At 38.0% G+C, this 19,601-nt stretch overlaps 3 protein-coding genes across 3 annotated transcripts; 2 read left to right on the top strand and 1 right to left on the bottom strand.

Moving 5' to 3' along the window:
* The first annotated feature begins 4,696 nt into the window (after positions 1-4,696).
* On the top strand, positions 4,697-8,776 carry LOC130736762 (uncharacterized). The gene is made up of 3 exons (XM_057588552.1): positions 4,697-6,688; positions 6,785-8,074; positions 8,129-8,776. Exons 1-3 carry the CDS (start codon positions 4,697-4,699, stop codon positions 8,774-8,776), a joined length of 3,930 nt encoding a protein of 1,309 aa, XP_057444535.1.
* A 631-nt stretch (positions 8,777-9,407) lies between these two features.
* On the top strand, positions 9,408-12,421 carry LOC130738618 (uncharacterized). Its single transcript, XM_057590685.1, has 3 exons — positions 9,408-9,882; positions 10,606-10,745; positions 11,249-12,421. The coding sequence occupies exons 1-3, from the start codon at positions 9,760-9,762 to the stop codon at positions 12,024-12,026; spliced, it is 1,041 nt and encodes a 346-aa protein (XP_057446668.1). The 5' UTR covers positions 9,408-9,759; the 3' UTR covers positions 12,027-12,421.
* An 830-nt stretch (positions 12,422-13,251) lies between these two features.
* LOC130738617 (dolichyl-diphosphooligosaccharide--protein glycosyltransferase subunit STT3B) lies at positions 13,252-19,150 on the bottom strand. Its single transcript, XM_057590684.1, has 6 exons — positions 18,045-19,150; positions 16,886-17,422; positions 15,991-16,445; positions 15,134-15,256; positions 14,386-14,445; positions 13,252-13,590 (listed from the first exon to the last, which is right to left on the bottom strand). The coding sequence occupies exons 1-6, from the start codon at positions 18,939-18,941 to the stop codon at positions 13,461-13,463; spliced, it is 2,202 nt and encodes a 733-aa protein (XP_057446667.1). The 5' UTR covers positions 18,942-19,150; the 3' UTR covers positions 13,252-13,460.
* Between the last annotated feature and the right edge of the window lie 451 nt (positions 19,151-19,601).

Genomic DNA, 19,601 nt, shown 5'->3' with positions numbered 1-19,601 from the left:
AAATATGAATTTTTGTCCCTAAATTTTTCTTTGAAACAAGTTTGAGGCTTTCTCAGGGTCAGGGACTAAATAATATACATGTTTGAGTCTTTTGGAGGGACTACAAAATATCCAAGAACTAAAAATGTAATTATAATATTAAAAATTACTAGAGATGTGGTCTTTCAAAACGCACCGTTAGGAACTTAAACATGTGTATTTTCCAAATTTAAAAATAATTTTGTTTTACAAAACAAAGACCATCAATTTATTATTTTGCAGGGAGAAAAACACATTTACGCAATTGAAATATGTCAAAATGGTGTTTCCTTTTTTTTTTTAAATCAACTAGCAAAATATATTAAGCAATAGAAGACATAGAAGTCAATACATCTTTGTTAATATAATCAAGTGGACCAATTAATAGAGCCTCTTCTACCCATACCTGGTCGGAATAAGTAGAAGCATTTCGAGCTAGAAAATCAGTCAATGAAACCCAAACGTGTAATAAAATAAAAATTAAAAGACACAAAATCTAGATAAAAGTTAGAACAATCTCGCATAATCGCATCTAAATAAGAACGGGTATTGGAGCCCCTCTTCCACTATAAGAACATAGACAGGCAGCCCGTCTCAAAGCACACCACTTGAAATTAAGTTCGACCTAACCGCAATGGCCACTTGAAAGCTGCTGCCTCTCCTAGCAAGCTCGATAGACAAGACACGGGGTAGAAGGTGGCTACCGCCATCACCTGCCCACGATCGTTTCTAGCCACTCGCGTTGATCCCTACCTTCCATGCAGTATCGAAGTTTATCTTTATGATACCAAAAAGGTGTTTCCTTAATCTTATATGTAGCCATGTAGATGAATTTGGATAAATTAACTATGTCAAAATGGTGAGTTTCATTTCCTTTTTAGGTTGAAATACGTGTAGATGACCGTTTGCATAATAATCAAATACAAGTAATCATCGTCCACAGATAAAAGGCAGTAACAAGACGCTATGTAAAGTGATTTAATCAAACAAAACAAAAAAATGAATAAAAATTGGAAAAATGAAAAGAACCTCCAAATAATAATTTAGAAAAATAATTTAAAGGGATTACATTAAATTAAAAGTGTTACAATCATGAGGGGCCCCACATTGCTCAGTGCTTTTGGCTCTGTTCGATTATGTGTCGGTGCATAAGTGATTTTCTCTCACCGCGTTATATAATCAATTAATTATATAATACAACTCGTGCCACTTTATTAGACTTTACAACATGAGAAATACCAATCTTTTCCATAAATTAAATACAGAAAATGAATAAATTATTGATAACTGAATACAGAAATTGATAAAAAGAAAAAAAGAGGACTGAAACTCAATCATGGTGAAGAGCTACGCTGACAAGGTACAAGGAATCCTTTCTCTCATTGATGCGTTTGCACAATCATTTGACTTTCTTTCTTTATTTCTTTGTGTATTTTAAATTTTTAGATTTATGTAAGGTCATATTAAATATGGTCAATAATATGTTAAGCTAAAAGAGGACTTTGTTCATAAGAAACTCGAGGTGTAATAAACATGATAGCATGTTTAAGAATCTTTTTATAATTGAGTCTAAGAATTGTGAGGAGAAATTTGTGTAGGAAATTATTTTGAAGAAATATAAACTAATCTAAACATGTGATCAAGCTTGAAAGAATTTTATTTTTAATCAATTAAAAAGTTATGATTAAGATTAGTTTAAGTCCGGTTTTATTGAGATGGTTATCCACTTTGTTCGGGAAGAAGTTGTGCGTGGTCAGACTCGTGTTCTTCGTGCTCCTTCTCATCATTAGATTGCGGTCATTTTTACTAAGGGTCTTCCTCGAGTTTTATTTTTATGATTTTTGTTCCCGTCTCAACGTCAGTGAACATCTCGCTTCGACTGCGGCGTGTGATAGAATAAGATATAATATGAATATTTATTTATTCATTTACCTGTAATTACGCATGTAATTAGGTTTAGACTTTATTGTTTAATTAGTCAACTTTAAACTGTATAAATACATTGCAAATTTTCAATAATATTCACGAAATTGATTTCCTTCATTATTTACAATGGGCAGTATCGAAAGAGTCAATCGTCTTATTGAACAAAAATGGTGATATTGTTCCTCCATTGATCAAGAATCTCGAATTTTTGGAAGTATCATGGTCATCTAATAAGAAGGGTTTGTTCGAATCATGTCATTGAGTTGATTTTTTTAAAATATATTCAAAATTATTTCTTTTAACTAATTAATTATTAAGCAAAAAACATTAACCAACTTGAATATGTATTTTTTTATTTTTATTAAAATTATTATCATTAGTATTATTATTATTATTATTATTCTTAATTGGATAAGACTTTGTTTGCTTCACATATTAGATTAGATCGGCTTTTAAAGAAAAAATAAGCTAATTCAATATCATTGGTTTTGATATACACACCTGGTCATTTTTTTAAACACTTCATTTTCACATATTTTTGTTTCTATCTCACTTCTCATTCTACCTCTTCCACCTCAAAAAAAGGTGTGTAACTGGCTGGTTACCCTCAGTAGCCCTTTTGTTACCTTTCTGATATTATATATGTTCCATTCCCCTTTAGAGAGTGTCATCGATTAATTAGGAGAGGGCTTGTCCCCTTGGCCGTTTGAGTCAGGCACCCAGTTGTCCTTCCCTAGGGACTTTGCCGCGCCATGTAACTAAAAAACAATTTAGGGATATGTTTTGAATGAGTAAATAAATAATATTAATTTAATTTTCATTTAGTATGAAGCTTATGCCAAGTGAATTCATGCATAAAATTTAAGATTTAATCCTTAAATTTAATATATAAAGAATGGATAAACCGATATATATTTTTTAAAGAGGCATTTACATCACTACAAGACACCTTGAGTCGAATGTCATCAAATTTCTTCTGATGTTATCACTATTATTCAATTTTGATTAGGACAAAATTTAGACATTGTTTTATTCATAATAGTTTAACTTTTGTCCAATTACAACATTATTCGTTAGTTGAAAAATGAAAATGGAAAATGTTTTAAAATTAATAAAATACTAAAAATTATATGATTGAATTGAATATTTTTTTTGAAACTGAATTGAATTGAATATTGAAGAACCGTATAATACTTATAGTGCTATATATAAGTTTTGTCTTTAGATTAATGTCCATACATTTTACTTTATCTTCTCTTCGCTCCCATTAAGTATTCTATCTTGTGAAGAAAAGAAAAAAAAAACAAATTTACGAAAATAGATAAATACAAAGAGAAGAATATCCAAACCAAAAAAGACAGAAAACCATCATAAAATATCAAAGGAATAGAAACATTGAATCAGACAAAAAAAAAAGGTAATAACTATATATATATATATATATATATATATATATATTTTCGTCTTTGACCACTAGTCTCCACGGGGAAAGGGGCCCCACGTGACTAATCTGACTCGGGATATCGGAGTGATGTCCCTGACCACAAAGGTATTATTTTTTTACCTCAGAGGGAATCGTACCCGAGCCAGAAGTCTAGGCGAAATCCCTTAAGGAAATGCACATTCACCACTTGTGCACCGCTTGTGGTTAATAACTAGATATATTTCATTATTTAACATTTTTATTTTTTACATAATTTAATTATAAAATAGTAAGATAGTTATGATCGCATACAAGATATAATACTCATATGTTGTACCAATTTACTTTTTAACATTATATAAAAAATATTATAGTTTAAATAAATATTAAATATTATTAATTATAAACTAAAAAAATGTGTTAATAAATTTTGATAATTAGCATTATAATTTTATTTGTTTAAAATAATTAATATTACTCGAACTTAGTAATTGATATTTAATTAGCATTAAAGTAATTTCAAAACTTCATTTCAAAAAAAAATTTCAAAACTTTATTTATATAATAATATCAAAAATCATTTAGTTAATTTGAAATATTTTGAATTAAGTAGTAAGTTTTTAATATCATCAAATAATTTATAATTAATATATTGTTTATACCAAAAAAATCATTTGTTAGGAGGAATAGCCACAATTTCCCAAACATGTTTACACATATTAAGTCCAAGAACAATAAATTAATTGACTTTTAAAATTATAATAAGTTATAAATTTAATAGTGTGCAATTATTATTTAGTACTAAATGTATTCAACTTTGGTCATAATTTTTTTCCTCTATTATGATTTCTCAAGTCATTTTTAATAATATCTATTACAAAAGAAACTTTTTTTTTTGGTAGAAGAAATTTTTTATTGCTTAATGTATTATAATAAAATTCGTCCAAGAAATGTATTTTAACATAAAAGTGAGAAAGTTTTATTGGTTAGTGTATTTAATGCAAAATTTCAAATGAGTTTTAAAATTCGTCGGAGTGGCGCCCGCGCCAATCAGGGACACCAAAGAAGAGACCACCACGAACGCCTGCTGCCAAGAATCAGCGGCGTAGTCCAGGTGTTGCACCACGCAGCTTGTTCAAGGAAGGGGAGATAAATAGCATCGTGTTTCAAGCCGAAGGAGCGAACGAAGCTACAGGAGTGGTGATACAGCAGGGCGCAGAGGCCATTATTGAGCTGGAAGAGGGAGAGGTTGCAGCTGGTGACCCCCCTGACAGCGCCGCTCAATGAGAGTGCCATTGGGCCGCAGCCTATCCCCCTTTGTTGTTGATGATGGACAACGAGCTAGCTATTTTGTCCTGGAACATACGTGGGGCGGCGAATGCCGGGGCGAAGCGGTATCTACGTGAGCTCTTGCAGCAGTTCAGACCTTCATTACTTTTCATAATGGAGACTCATGTTCAGTTTGATAGAGTTAAAAAGTTTTGGGAGAATTTGGGTTTTTTACCAGTGAATATTGTGGAAGCTCATGGACACTCAGGTGGATTATGGTGTCTTGCCCTTTCACACATTTTACCTTGTATTCATGTGGTAGATGTGTTTGAGCAGGCTATTACTGTGGAGGTGCGGGTGTCTCAAAGCCCGTGGATTTGTACGGGTGTTTATGCTAGCCCTATCCCTGCATCTCGGGTTGCGTGTTGGAGGTATCTGGCAACACTTCGCCAGCGGATTAATTATCCGTGGATGATAATAGGAGATTTTAATGATTCTCTGCTCAGTTCTGATCAGCGGGGAGGGGTTTTCTCTCATGCAAGGGCGAACCTTTTTGCTGATATGCTCCAGGATTGTGGTCTCATTCCCCTTCACACTATTGGGCTTCGTTTTTCCTGGGTGCGACGTCGTGGTGGCGTGCCCGTTATGCATAAGAAGCTGGATTGGTGCCTAGGAGACTCAGATTGGAACTTCAGATTCCCGGATGCTTTAGCTGAGAACCTTACTCGGGTTCATTCAGATCACTCCCCGGTTCTTGTTAGGTGTGGTGGTTCCCCGCCATTCCGTGGTTCGAGGCCGTTTCGCTTTGAGGCAGCATGGCTTTCCCATGCGGACTACGAGCAGGTGGTGGCTTCAGCCTGGTCCCCGCAAGAGACACTCCCCGGGAACTTGCATTTGGTCCAGGAGCGTTCTATGGTGTTTAATAAGGACGTGTTTGGCGACATTAGGAGACGGAAGCGTACCTTGCATGCACGAATTCGGGGAATTCAATTGAGACTTGATACGGTGGACTCTGCTGCCCTTTCTCTGTTACATGATAAGCTTCAGATTGAGCTTCATCATACCCTTGCTCAGGAAGAGCTGTTGTGGTTTCAGAAATCTAGGGAGCAAGAAGCGCTGTTGGGGGGGCGTAATACACGGTATTTCCACACTAAAACTATCGTTCGCCGAAGACGGAATAAGATCATTTCTCTTACTCTACTGTCTGGTGAGGTGTGCACGGATGAGCAAACCTTGCAAGTTGAGGCGTTGCGGTTTTTTAAAGGATTGTTTTACTCTCCTTTGGCGTCTAGGCCACTACAGGAAGGGAAATACTTCTGCCCCAGTTTGTCCCATGAGCATGTGTCCCAGCTTTCAGCGGAGGTGTCACCTCAGGAGGTGTGGAGGGCGGTTTCTACCATGGGGTCTTTCAAGGCCCCTGGCCCTGATGGTTTCCAGGCAATTTTCTTTAAATCTTGCTGGCATATTGTTGGAGAGAGTGTCTATGCAGTTGTCAGGGATGCTTTCATTATTGGCACGTTTGATAGAGCTCTCTCTGATACGCTTGTTGCGTTAATTCCGAAGGTGGATGTGCCTGCATCTTTTCGTGAGTTGCGGCCAATTAGCTTGTGTAATGTGATGTATAAGCTGATCACTAAGGTCTTGGTTCTTCGCCTTAGGCCATGCTTGCAGGAAATTGTGGGGCCTCTTCAAAGTAGCTTCATTGCGGGGCGGGGAACTTCTGATAATGCTATTATTTTGCAGGAGGTAGCTTACTTCATGATGAATAAGAAGCGAAGGAGCAGGAATGTTATCTTCAAGTTGGACTTGGAGAAAGCATATGATCAAGTAAGCTGGCAGTTCTTGGAAAAAACCCTGGTGGAGTTTGGCTTCCCGTCGTCCATTGTTGCTTTGATTATGTATTGTGTCACATCCTCTTCTATTTCGCTTCTCTGGAATGGGAATCGTTTACCGGCGTTCAGTGCTACTAGGGGCCTTCGTCAGGGTGATCCTCTTTCACTGTATCTATTTGTGCTTTGTATGGAGCGGCTTGCTCATATGATTAATCATGAGGTGCGCCAGGGCCAGTGGAAGCCGGTTCAAATTAGTTAAGGAGGCCCAGGTATATCTCATCTCTTCTTTGCTGATGATGTGTTGTTGTTTGCTAAGGCAGAAGTGGCTCAGGTGCGGAATATTTATCGGGTTTTAAAGGACTTCTGTGGTGCTTCTGGACTTAAGATTAACCTTTCAAAGTCCAAAGCCATGGCTTCTTGGTGTGTGGATGGAGCTGTTAAAGATCGGATTGCTGCCATCACTTCCATCCCTTTCACGAATAATATTGGAAAGTACCTTGGCTTCCCCATCCATATTGGTCGGGTTCGGAAGGAGGATTTCAGTTTTATTGTTGACCGTGTATCTGCCCGCTTAGCAACTTGGAAGGCTAGCTTGTTGAACAAACCAGCGAGAGTTACCCTTGCCAAATCTGTCTTGTCCGCCATCCCGGTGTATGTCATGCAATTGAATTGGCTTCCTCAATCGGTGTGTGATCAGTTGGATATGGTGGTTCGAAGGTTTATTTGGGGAAATGCTCACTCGAAGGGTATCCCCTTGGTAGCCTGGGATAAGGTGGCTCGGCCAAAGAAATATGGTGGCTTAGGGTTGAGGAGTGCGAGATTGAATAATGTGGCCATGTTGGGTAAACAACTTTGGGGTTTGGTTCAACAGGATGGGAAATTTTGGGTGAGGGTGGTACGCGGCCAGCATGTGGCAGGGGGGGAGGTTCTGTCTTGCGCTGCTAGCGCCGATTCTTATTTTTGGCGTTCCATTATTAAGGCACGTGACATGCTTAAGGGAGGGTTTCAGGTTCGTTTCGGTGATGGCAGCTCTTCTTTCTGGTATTCCTGCTGGACACCCTTTGGTTTATTGTGTGACATAGTTCCAGTGGTTGACATTCATGACATAGACTTGACTGTGAGGGATGTCTTTTCTGAAGGATCCTTCAACTCCTCCTTGTTGTACACCGAGTTGCCACCTGAGGTTAATCAGTTCTTGTTCACTTTCAAGCATGTTTTCTTTGATTCCGGGACTCGGGATTGCTTGATATGGGCTCATAATATGAATGGGAATTACACAGTTAAAGATGGGTTCCAATGGCTGCTGCATCAGGAGGAGGTTGACGTTGATTCAGGTCCCGTTGGTGGTTTATGGAATGTGGTTTGGAAGGTGAATGCTCCAGAAAATATTCGTGTCTTCCTCTGGCTGGTCTTACATGATGCATTGCCCACCCGCTGCCTTCTGTTACGCCGTTCATTGGCTACGTCCGCTTTGTGCCCTAGGTGTGGAGTTGGGGACGAATCGATTTTGCACTGTCTTCGTGACTGTGCGGATGCAAGACGCGTTTGGCGTGGCACCGGTTTCATTCTCCCTCAAGCATTTTATGCAGTCCAGAATTTTGGGGAGGTGCTGCGTATTTTTGATGGTTTTGGGTTGCATATCGTGCTGGCTACGGCTTAGGTGATTTGGAAGGAGCGCTGTCGTTTCGTTTTCGCGTCCCAGCACCTAGTGGTCCACAAGGTTGTTCGTGAGGCACGGGAGCTGTGGTTACTCATTGCTGATACGTATCACCGTGGAGCTACTTCGCCGGCGGTTCGCTGGGTTCGCTGGCAGCCCCCTAGGGAGAATTTTGTTGCTCTCAACACCGATGGCAGTTCGCTGGGGAATCCGGGTGCTGCGGGGATTGGTGGTGTCGTGCGATCTGAGCATGGGAACTGGCTCTTGGGTTATGCGGGTTCTATTGGTGAGGCAGATAGTTTGCTTGCGGAATTAGTGTCCATTCTTCGTGGGTTGGAAGTCTGCTGGGACCATGGGTATAGGCAGGTGGATTTGTTTTCAGATTCTCTGCTCGCTTTGGGTTTGATTATGGATCTGCATCCTGTCTTTCACCGCTATGCTGCGATTATTGGGCGGATTAAGACGTTACTTCAGCGGTCGTGGCAGGTTCGGTGTCAGCATATTCTTCGCGAGGGAAATTCGGTGGCGGATTTCTTAGCTAAGTATGGTGCATCTGCGCAGTCGGCGTTTTTGGTTTGGGCTTCTCCCCTGCAGAGTCTTGTGCCTATGTTGAGGGCGGATCAAGTGGGAACAGAGTTCATGAGAATTTAGTCTTTGTTTTTGTTTTTTGTAAGCTTTGTTTATCAAAAAAAAATGAGTTTTACTTTTACATATATATTATTTTTATTTATATAGTAAATTCAAAAAAAAAAATTATATAGTTGAATATTAAAAAAAAATTAACCACTCATTTAATATTTTTTATAAAACACACGAGACATTGTTATTGGTAGTTATCATTTAAATCCAAATTTATTTTCCATTCAATTTTATGATGACTTTTTAATATTTTTTATTTGTTTCTTAGTTTTCTCACAGTTAAAACTAATTAAATGCTGATTGAAAATCCCAAGGAAACGATATTAAGAGACTGCACTGGCTTTAAATAGGAACCCATGTCAAAATAAGTGGATTGAGGTTGTATTTCAACAACAAAAAAATTAAATGTGTATTTCAGCATTTTATTCTTTAAATAAGTGATGGTAAGTTCGATTTCCAACTCATCTCATTAAAAAGTTCATTAGCGAGTCTCAACCGTTTTTAGCGTTGACGATAAACCAAAAGATTAATCTCACCGTTATCGATTATCGTGAGATATTTTTGTTAAGAAAAATAAAAGAAAAGAGCCAAATCTTATAAACAAAGGGCAAGAAATTGGGGACTCCCCCATTTGGCATTTACAAGCAGAGAAAGAGTGGTGTGGAAATAAAGTCAAATCCCTGTTGAAGCATTGAACAAAGAAGAATCCCACATTTTGTGTCTTCATATTATTCATTTTTTTCCTCTCTGCAAAACAAAACAAACACACACACACTCATAACTCATAACTCATAACTCATAACTCATAACCAACCTTCCTTCTATAGTTTCCATCTTCATCTCCTCTTTCCATTTTTTCCTCCAAGATCATATTTTTCTTTGACCCTTTTCCCCTTTTTGTATAATACCCTTCTCTCCCAACTCCCCCTTCAACTAAATTCCATGCTTCACTGTCCCAGATCGTAGATCTCGCTGTCGGTGGTTGATCGGAGTAGATGTCGCCGTCAAACGCCTTGCACAACGGCGGCGGCGGTGGTGGGAATGGGATGAGTTATATCAAGCACCAGGTTTCAAAACTGGACACTCTTGCTGGTGTGGCCATCAAGTATGGTGTTGAGGTACAAGTACAATTTGTTGTTTCCATGTTTGTTTTGGGCATTGGGCTTCTGATTCTGAACTTGAATTTCCCTTAAACATGGTAAAGTTGTTCCCTTTTGAGCTTTTTTTGTTTGGGGGTTTTAGGTTTTTTTTAGGGGAAGAGGGTTATATTGGATTTATATGAACAGGATGAAGATTTTGTGTGTTGTGTTGTGCTTTTCAAAATTTTCAATTTTTTGTTTTTGGGGTGGTGGAGATTTTTGTGTGTGGAATTTTTGTTTTGTTTTGTTTTGTTCTTTGTGATTTATGAGCAAGCTGATCTGAAACAACCATTTGAGTGTTTCAATTTTTTCTCTACTGATTGATAATGCTGCATGTAGGAGACAGTAATCTATTGAGAGGTGTTAAACTTTTGATATATAGGTTATTGATTATTTGTAACTAATTGGCTAAGCCTAATGATAATGCATAATTTTTTTCAGATATATACACCTCACTTTGAGATAAGAGTATTTGTATATGAGTGACCAACAAACATGTTAATTCACCACTGAATTTATTACTTGAATTACTAAGTACATGACATCATGTTTATGCATGCACTAAAGATGGATGTTGGCACTTTCTTTCTTACTTTTTTATTGCTGACCCTGGCAATTTTATAGTTTCTGCCTATGAATGCATGAATCATTGCTTTATGATCTCTGATAGCATCTACTGAAAAACTCCTTGTAATGATTCAGGTAGCTGACATTAAAAGGATGAATGGGTTAGCCTCAGATCTTCAAATGTTTGCACTGAAGACATTGAAAATTCCATTACCAGGACGACATCCTCCATCTTCACCTCCTAGTCAGCCTGATGAAGACCCTGCCAAGTTGAGGTACGGATATACTCATTTCATTTTTGTCCCTCCCTTCTCATGGTGCCACAATTTTAAATCTTTTGTCACTGAAGTTTTTGCAATGTCGTCGTATTTGTTAAGATCACAAGAGATCTTCCTATAGTAATTTGTTGATGTAGCATGTTTAGGGTATCATCCAACCAGGATAGCCTACTCCTTTTAGGGTTTGATGGCAGTTCTTGCTTATTACTTGAGATTTAAGATTACAAGTGTTTAACTATAAGCTATGTATGCTGACAGTTTGCAATCGCTGCAGCTTACTTTAATATGTTTTTACTTGATTGGGTTTGTTCTATTAGGTAATCATTTTTTGCTGACTGAGTGTAGATTTGACATGCTTATTCAAATATTCCTTTTTAATTTGCCTTCTGGTTACTCCTCATGCTTAATAATACATAGAAGTTTCTTCACTAACGAGTTACTTTATTTTAAGATTCTGTGCTGGTTTATGGAAACTCATTTTTAACTGAATCTTATTGCAGAGAGAATGGAAATCATAGGAGATTCCCTCGCCTGGGTCAATCTGCCATGAAGGAACCTCTCCAGAACTTCAGACTGAAAGCACCTCAACCAAAGCTTTCCCCAGCTATGTCCATTTTACAGAAATACTATGGACTCCAGTCTTCAAGTTCAAGAGAAATATCTGAAGAAACCGAAATGGCAATGTACAGATCTTCTAGTTCAGATCATTCCAGTGAGGAATGGCTTCCTAAAGCCTCACCAATTTCAGACCTGCCAACAAACCATAACCCCAAGTCAACAAATTTAGTGTTTGATTTACTGACTGGATATGATGACATGCCTGAGTATGTGCCTTTTGCTGAAATGGGGGATGGCGGAGGTGAGAAGTCTGATGAGAAATCTGTCCGCAGACGTCAGAAAGCTGAAGTTGATAATGGAAATACTACACCAGAAAGAGGCAACAGTGGTGGATCTAATGGTTCTTCAACTGGAAAAGCAATATCCATGAGGCCAAAATCAGCTAGTCGAGCGACGCTGCTCCCCGAGTCAGAATCAGGATGGTTAGACTCCATTCCAATGGGGTTGGGAGACTCTATATTTACTGATAGACTTTCTGGAGTTCGCAAATCATCAAGCGCGTCAAGCCTCAGAGAGCAGGAAAAGAACAATTCAGCAACAGGCTGGCCACCTGCAAGATGGAGTTTGAAACCAGACTTGCAAGCAGCCATTTCCAAACCTATCTTCGATGGCTTACCGATCCCGATAAGTGGCCGCAGAAGTAAAGCTGCACTTGATTAGTGCAAAACTGCGAAATGATTTCTTTTGGCGCAAATTATTTTTTGACATTACACAAACATAAATTGCAACAAGATACAAATCTTTTGGTTTAGTAAGCCTAAGAAAAGGGAGTGAACTGTGAAGAAAAGAAAGAAATTACAGGATTAGGATATTTATTCCGGGCATAGAATAACAGAAGGGTTGATTGCCTCTCAAAAGGAAAAGCTGCAGCAGCAAGCAACTGAGGAATAGGTGTATGAAAAAGGTCTGCAACTGGTTGTTAAATGATAGTATCATTTGTTAAATGACTGAGTCAAGTGAAAGTCATTCTGTTCAGCGGTTAAATGTATCATGTCATTAATATTTAATACATTGTGTAAGTATCTATGATTTATTTTTTCCTTGAGAGCCCCTTATACTGCTGTTGCTATACCATTTAATTTGTGAGGACTGAAGACCATGTTATTAGTGAATTAGTCATGCCTATGTTGAGCAAAACCTTCAATTATGTCCATACTTTGATGCACATTTGACATAATTGTGCTTTCTCAAGACAAGTAAATGTAGGATTGTTTTTTATGGAGAAAGGTTGTTATGTATCCTTGTTTTGTGGGGGAAAGCAATGCTGAAAAATGGTTTGTAATTCATTTTAATTTAATGTGGGATTAACTCAAAGTAACATGCGTGTTCCCTCTTTCTATTGCACATGATAATGACAATGCACATGACTGAAATCAAAACAAATTGCCGACACGCTTGAAAAAGATGGCTACTTTTTGAAGAATTGTGACTCAATTATTAGAAATCAATTTCATGGAGCGAAATCTTCGGTGTGCAAATGTTGTAATAAGATAATATTTTCTTTCAACAATACTGGGAAGATTTTTGTCATGTAATTATAGGCCATCGTATTAGTAGATTGAGATTTACAAGACTTGGGTGTCACAAACCGCACGTCACTAACTTTATTAGTAGGTTGAGATTTACAAGAAAATCTTTAGGTGGGTGACAAGATATTAACTTCTAACGGTAAAAAGAATATTTCATTTTACGTGTCAAAAATTACTAGTTAAACGAGATTAAGCAAATGAGTATTTCCTAGTTTCCCACAAAGCGTGGCATATCAAACAACCCAATATTTATCCTTTTTTGTGTAAAAAAAGAGAGCCCTTTCTGTATGATTCACGTCAGAAAAGAGGTAACAAGCCAACAGGTTAAATTGTGCAAATGAAAAACTGTAACAAAATTAAAATAAAAATCCATAAAATTACCTCAACTGAATTCTAGTATTCTACATATAAATACTTCAAAAATTAGTCCCAATCTATATGATATAACTAACAGAATTTCAGCTCTCAAGTTCACTAGAATGCTATCATTTCCCGCAGAGAAAACAAAGTCCTTTTTTCGATTTTTGTGAGGCTGTGAGGAAGTTGGGGGGATTGAAGTTTGGCCTTACCACCGATTTTTAGGTGGTTTCACTTTATAAATACGAACTATCCAATTTTGGGTAGTGAACGCCTCTTCCAAGTACTCCAGCTTTATGTCCTTATTTCCAATTTCAACACCTCTTGCACGATCATAGCTGTAATGTAATAATGTAATTATAAACAAAAAAATGTACATCACTTTAATCAGAACAGAACAAAAAATATCTGTGCAAACACTTGTCCATGTACGGTTATTATTTCCCATTTTGTAAAAAAAAAATTCAAGTAAAAAAACAGTTCAACAAAGGTAGTTTTATCACAAATAAATACTGAGTTCTCTATGTTAGAATACAGAACATTGTTTACACCCATGTATATAATATTCACAAATTACTACCAGGCCAATTAGAAAACCTCATTCAAGTCCATTAATGTCTTTGGAAATGCGATAACATTACAAGGGACACTCTACCCAAGCTTATGCACAACATACTCGGGCTTTTTTTCTAAGAATTAGAAACTTATTTAACTCCAAAAAATTGATAACATTTCAGTATTTTTAACAAGCATGATTTCCAATTTCCATATAGCTAATCATGTGGCATAGATTCTTCATATTCCCTTTGTCAATAACATGAATGTATAATTGCACTTTCCACACTTAAATCAGGGAAATAGGTGCATTGGTTCTTAATATTCCCTCTGTCAATAACATGAATGTACAATTGCATTTCCTACCCTTAAATTAAGGAAATGGGTGCATAGGTAAATTCTAAACAGACTAGTTGCATATTTGTGAGGATATATCAGCAATTGCTAATTTCAGTCTAATCATGCTAACTGAAACATAATGACAAATAATATAGGGTTCCTATTAGTAAGGACACCTAGATTATATGGTGTGAATTTGTTAAATTATGTATAACAACAACAAGGGCCATGGAACTTACCCGGGTGGTTTGCCATATTCTGTTGTCAGCTCCCCAAACCGATAATAAGACAGCTTGTACCTAAGAATGATAGATGAAGAGAACATCTAATTAAATCACCATGTATCAATTCAGCAAGTGTCTTTATACCGAAATATCAGCAAATACTGTCATTCTGAAATCCTGATCATTTTCCTTCTTTGTTACTTTTTTTTTGCTTAAGAAAATGGCACCTACTAGATAAGGCCATAAACATAGCACAGGGATTCCTACCTAGTTTAATGAGAAAGAGGCAAGAAAAAATGAGAGAAAATTTTGAAAAGCAAGTGAGATTTCAGAGATGTTAATTCTCCTGTCATTACATTTAAATGGAGTAAAAGAGTGGCTATTTCTACACGGAACCAAGTGTAACTGCCTTAACAGATGGCAGTTACACTAACAGCTGTCATACTGAGTTGTCTAACTCACTCATAACATAATCCAAGTAGCAGTGCATAGTAATATACTCGAGCAGTATAGTAAATGGTAATGCAAAATGCATTGAGAACAGAAAATTACTCTAACATAACAAAGTTAAACCTCAGTGTCAGTGGCCTAAAGAGTTAAAGTTCAACTATATCATCCTATTATCGCATAAATCATATCAGCCAACTTTGGTTAATAGTTTTATTCCAAACCCAAACACTGGTACAGTTGTAGGCATATAGAGTTGTTGCGACTTCGACAATAACTTAAATACCAAGCCCAAGTAATAGCGCTAGAAACTTACATGAGACAGTTCAACATCTTGGGAGCTGCTCCTTTATCCACACGATACTCCCCATTGACAAGGTAATCAGGTTCTTTTATTACAGGAAAAACTCCACCACCAATTCTCACCATCCATAGAAATCTACACAAAAAGTAGGTATTTCTTACAAAAATGTTGGAAGCATTAAAGCAGGCAAAACAGAGAAATACTTATTCAAATGATAGCAATCGAGAAATAAAAAATCAGAGGGATAACAGAAGCGTCAATATCCAGGACAAGAAGATTTACATATTTGTAAATGAAAAAAGTTTAGCAACGGAAAGATCACGCAATTAGAAACGTGGGGATATATTTTTGCATGCCACAAGACACAAAAACTACTGAAGAAACCATGAGACAAATATATTTGACCCAAGTTTTCCCTTTCCTATTTATATCAAAATAGTCTGCCAATATGCACCAACTTGATGATGTTTCCTATTAAAAAAAAATTTTCTAAGGAATATGAAGAGATAGTATGCACAAGAGATATGAAAGGAGATGGTAAGAAACAAATAAAGGATAAGGACAGACTAAAGAATAATACACCAGCTTTTGAAAATAAAATGATCAATCCCAAAAATAGAGAAAGAGTGATGCTACCTACAGACCCCTTGCACTCACATGAGTGCCAAACAAAAGGCTCTAAGTTAGAGTTCACAATCACATCACTTAAAAAAGCTATAATATTCTCAACAACTAGAATGGAGCTACCTGTGCAAGGCAAAGCTGTGTATGCAATGGTTGACTAAGTATCATTTCACATAAAGAAATGGGTACATGAATTAAGTAAAAATGGATGTAAAAGTAAAGTGCATTAGTTTAGGTAGCCTTACTTATTAATATCATCAGAAGAATAACCAGTAACACCACCAAACACGACTAATACATAGTCAACATCAAGCGATCTCATTATATCATAAGCCTCATCCTCATAAGATGACATTGCACGCCCAACAGTAGCTATGTGTGTATTGTTCCAAGTGTTATTGTCAACAATAACTGTTCTGTTTCCCATGGCAGTGATTTGATAACCATAATCCCACCATGACATCACCTTGGCATCTGGTGGTGTATTCTGTCGAAGCCAAAAGTAAGCCTCACGGTAGTCATCAAAGATGACCCTGTTGCCATGGGCACCCCTTGCAGCCAAGACAATTGAGGGAGATGAGTAAGCCTCAGATGTGACCCAAGTACAGTGAATAGCATATCTACTGAGCAGATAAAAAGCACCAAGAAGTAACGCCATAGCACCGTTCTTTTGGAAAGGCTGGGAATTATCAATTACACCCTGTATATATGTAATCATAAAGTATTAAAATCGCTACATCACCATTTAAAATAATATTTGACATGAAAACGGTTTCTTGCATAAATTAAGAGACAAAAACACTATCCGAATGCATTGTTCAAGAGTGTAGCTGATAAAAGATGAACTAATGAAGTCAGTATATATGGCATGGCAATTACCATGAAAAACATGGCTATGACCAAACTTTATGTCAGGCAGCAGTATCCATGTGAGTAATATTATTGAAAAATATCAAGCAAAATCCAATTCACCTTTCCTATATAATAACTAAAATGCAACAAGTGGGCACAAAAGATAGGCACACTATTTATTGGTACTAGTAGCAAGCAATTAAAAAGGAGAGACAAAAGATAAAAAGAGTAGAATGAAACAAGTCTGGATAAGCCCTTTGCTCAACTAATTACTCCAAAAAATCTAACCTTTGAAGAACCTTTTGTAGTACTAGTTCCTTTACTAGATCCACTTTGACCAGCCTGGCTTTTGGCCCTCACCACCTGAGTCAAATTCTTCACAGTGGCAGAAACCGCAATAGCACTAATGAGGCATACAGCAGGGGTAGCGACAAGAATTAACCGAACCATAACACCAGCAAAATACATGCTTGTAAGACCATACATAACTATGAAGATTGTGGCATCAGTCAAGCGCTTGAAGCAAAAATAGAGCCCAGCAGGGAAAAGGAACAACAAGATATGGAAATCAAACATGAAGGATGACCAAGCAGTAGGCTGATGCTCAGAGACAGATGCAATAATTGGAATATGATCCTTAGCATACGTTGGATCAAGCAAGGAGTAAAACCTTCCAGTCCATGGAGAAATAAAACCAGTTGCTGTGCCCACTCCCAAGGCAATGGCACCAACACCGACTGCACCAGTTACGGTGATCCTCAAAAATGCTTGGAACAACTTTTTATCACCAAGCAAATGCCTTACATAGTCCAAGAAGAAAAACACCTGGAAAACAATCCAAGTCAGTGCCATAATAGATCCCCCATGCTAACTTAATTAAACAAATAAACAGATGCACTGATCCGGTTGAATCCACAGTAAGCAAATCACACATTATCACAAAATTTTGCAACAACAAAAACCATTTCCCAATACTACAAAACAAGCCAACTAGCCAAAACCACCCACCTACAAAAGCTATTTCTTCACATAATTTAACATCACCCAAGCAAGTATAGATAAAGCAAACACTATAACTACATTTTACAAATAATTACAGAAAAAAGGGGTTTCCGAATAGTGAAATGAGAGACACTCAAAGTAAGGATTCATCCCAACAACAATTTCTTTTTGTTTGCATATACATTAATCCCAAATCAAACTTGAATTAACCCCTGACAGAGAAGCTAAATCTCCCAAGACAAACCAGTTATTGAAGACTAAACCATACATCAACCCCCTCCCCCTTTTCTTTCCCATCAAGGGTAGGACCACAAACTTAAAATACCCAATCCAAGCTCCTCAAAGCACATGCACACACATCAATATAGCAAGAAGCTTGTTATAAAATTCTCTACCATTTCTAAAAACTGATAAAAATAAACTCAACAAGGTGAATGCAAGTAACCTGAAGCAGGAAAAACACTCCCATAGCAGCCATGTGCTCCCCAGATTGAACATGCTGGAACCCCACAAACCTAATCTGCATGGCAAGCAACATTCCCAACACATACACACAATTATAAGCAACATAAAGCCTCAACGAGTATCTCCCAGTAACCAACAACACCAACACATAAAGCGGCACCAAATTGATGATAAAAACGTAACCACCCCACGCCGAAACCATGTAGAAATACCCAAACGCCGAAGCCAGCGACCACGCCAGCGACCCAGTGTTCACCGCCTTCACAAACAGGTAAAACGTGAGAAGCAGAGCAAAGATCGCCACCCCTTCATTGTCATACGACCCAGCAACAGAGCGCGAGATGTATCCAGGGCAGATCGCGATGAGCGCGGCGGCGACGATCCCAGCACCGGAGTCCCAAATCTCCTTCCCGAAGAAGTACGCGACGATGGCGGTGTTGGAGGCGAAGAACGGCGCGGTGAGGACACAGACCTCGCGGATGTGAACAGCGAAGCGGAGGAAGTGGAGGATTTTGTAGAGAGCGGCGGCGGTGAGCATGAGGCCAGGGTAAAGCGTGCCGCCGATGATGCGGCCGAGGGGGTACCATGAATCGGAGTCGAACCAGTTCCAGAACTCGGAGAAGCCGTGGCGCGTGAGGTAGAGGGTGGTGCGGTAGTTGAAGTAAGGGTCGAATTCGTGGATCATGGATTCGTAGCGGAGGACGCTGAAGAGGCGCGTGATGAAGGCGAGGATGTAGATGAGGGTGAGAGTGGTGACGCGGAGGAGAAGCTCTTGTTGCTTGGTTTTGAACTTGAGGGATTGAGGGAGGGAGAGGGAGTGAAGGAGATCCATTGGAGATGAAGCGGGTTTTGCAGAGGTGGTGGTGGTGGCGACCATTGGGGATCTAGGGTGAGAGGATTTTCATGGAAAATGGAGGATTTTCTCGGGAAAATGGTGAGTGAGTGAGTGTGGATCTGGTGAAAGAGAGTGAAGAGAGTGAATGAAGGAAGAAAAGTCACAAGTCAATGGTGTGAAGCTGTGAGAGTGTGAATGAATGAATCCAGATAGTACAGAATCCAAACAACAACACTATTGGAGCATCAACCCAAATATACCACCATATATGATGAATAATTCTAACTTCAAGAAAAAAGAGTATCAACAAAAGAGAACAACATAGATTTTCGAGAATAATTATTATGCATTGTCAATTAGATTTTAAGCATTTGATGGAATAATTTTTTTTTTAAAGCAAAAATCTTTTATATTGAATAACAAGTCGAGATACAAATCCTCCCGACTATGGAATAATTACAACGACGTAAATAACGACCACAAACAACGATGATAAATACCAACTACAAATGACAATGACTGCAAACAAACGACTATAAACAACGAATGCAATCAATGTCGAGCATCTCAGTCGCATTCGACACCTAGCTTCAAGGGCAATAACAACAACTTCATGATACACTCCAGCAGTAACGACCACCGGAGGACCGTGCGTACGTACACTGACTCAATCGGACGAGCCTACCATACAACGTCAGATCA

Source organism: Lotus japonicus, chromosome 2 (assembly GCF_012489685.1).
Source record: "Lotus japonicus ecotype B-129 chromosome 2, LjGifu_v1.2".
NCBI classification, from domain to species: Eukaryota; Viridiplantae; Streptophyta; class Magnoliopsida; order Fabales; family Fabaceae; genus Lotus; species Lotus japonicus.
This window is presented reverse-complemented; position numbering and strand designations above follow the sequence as displayed.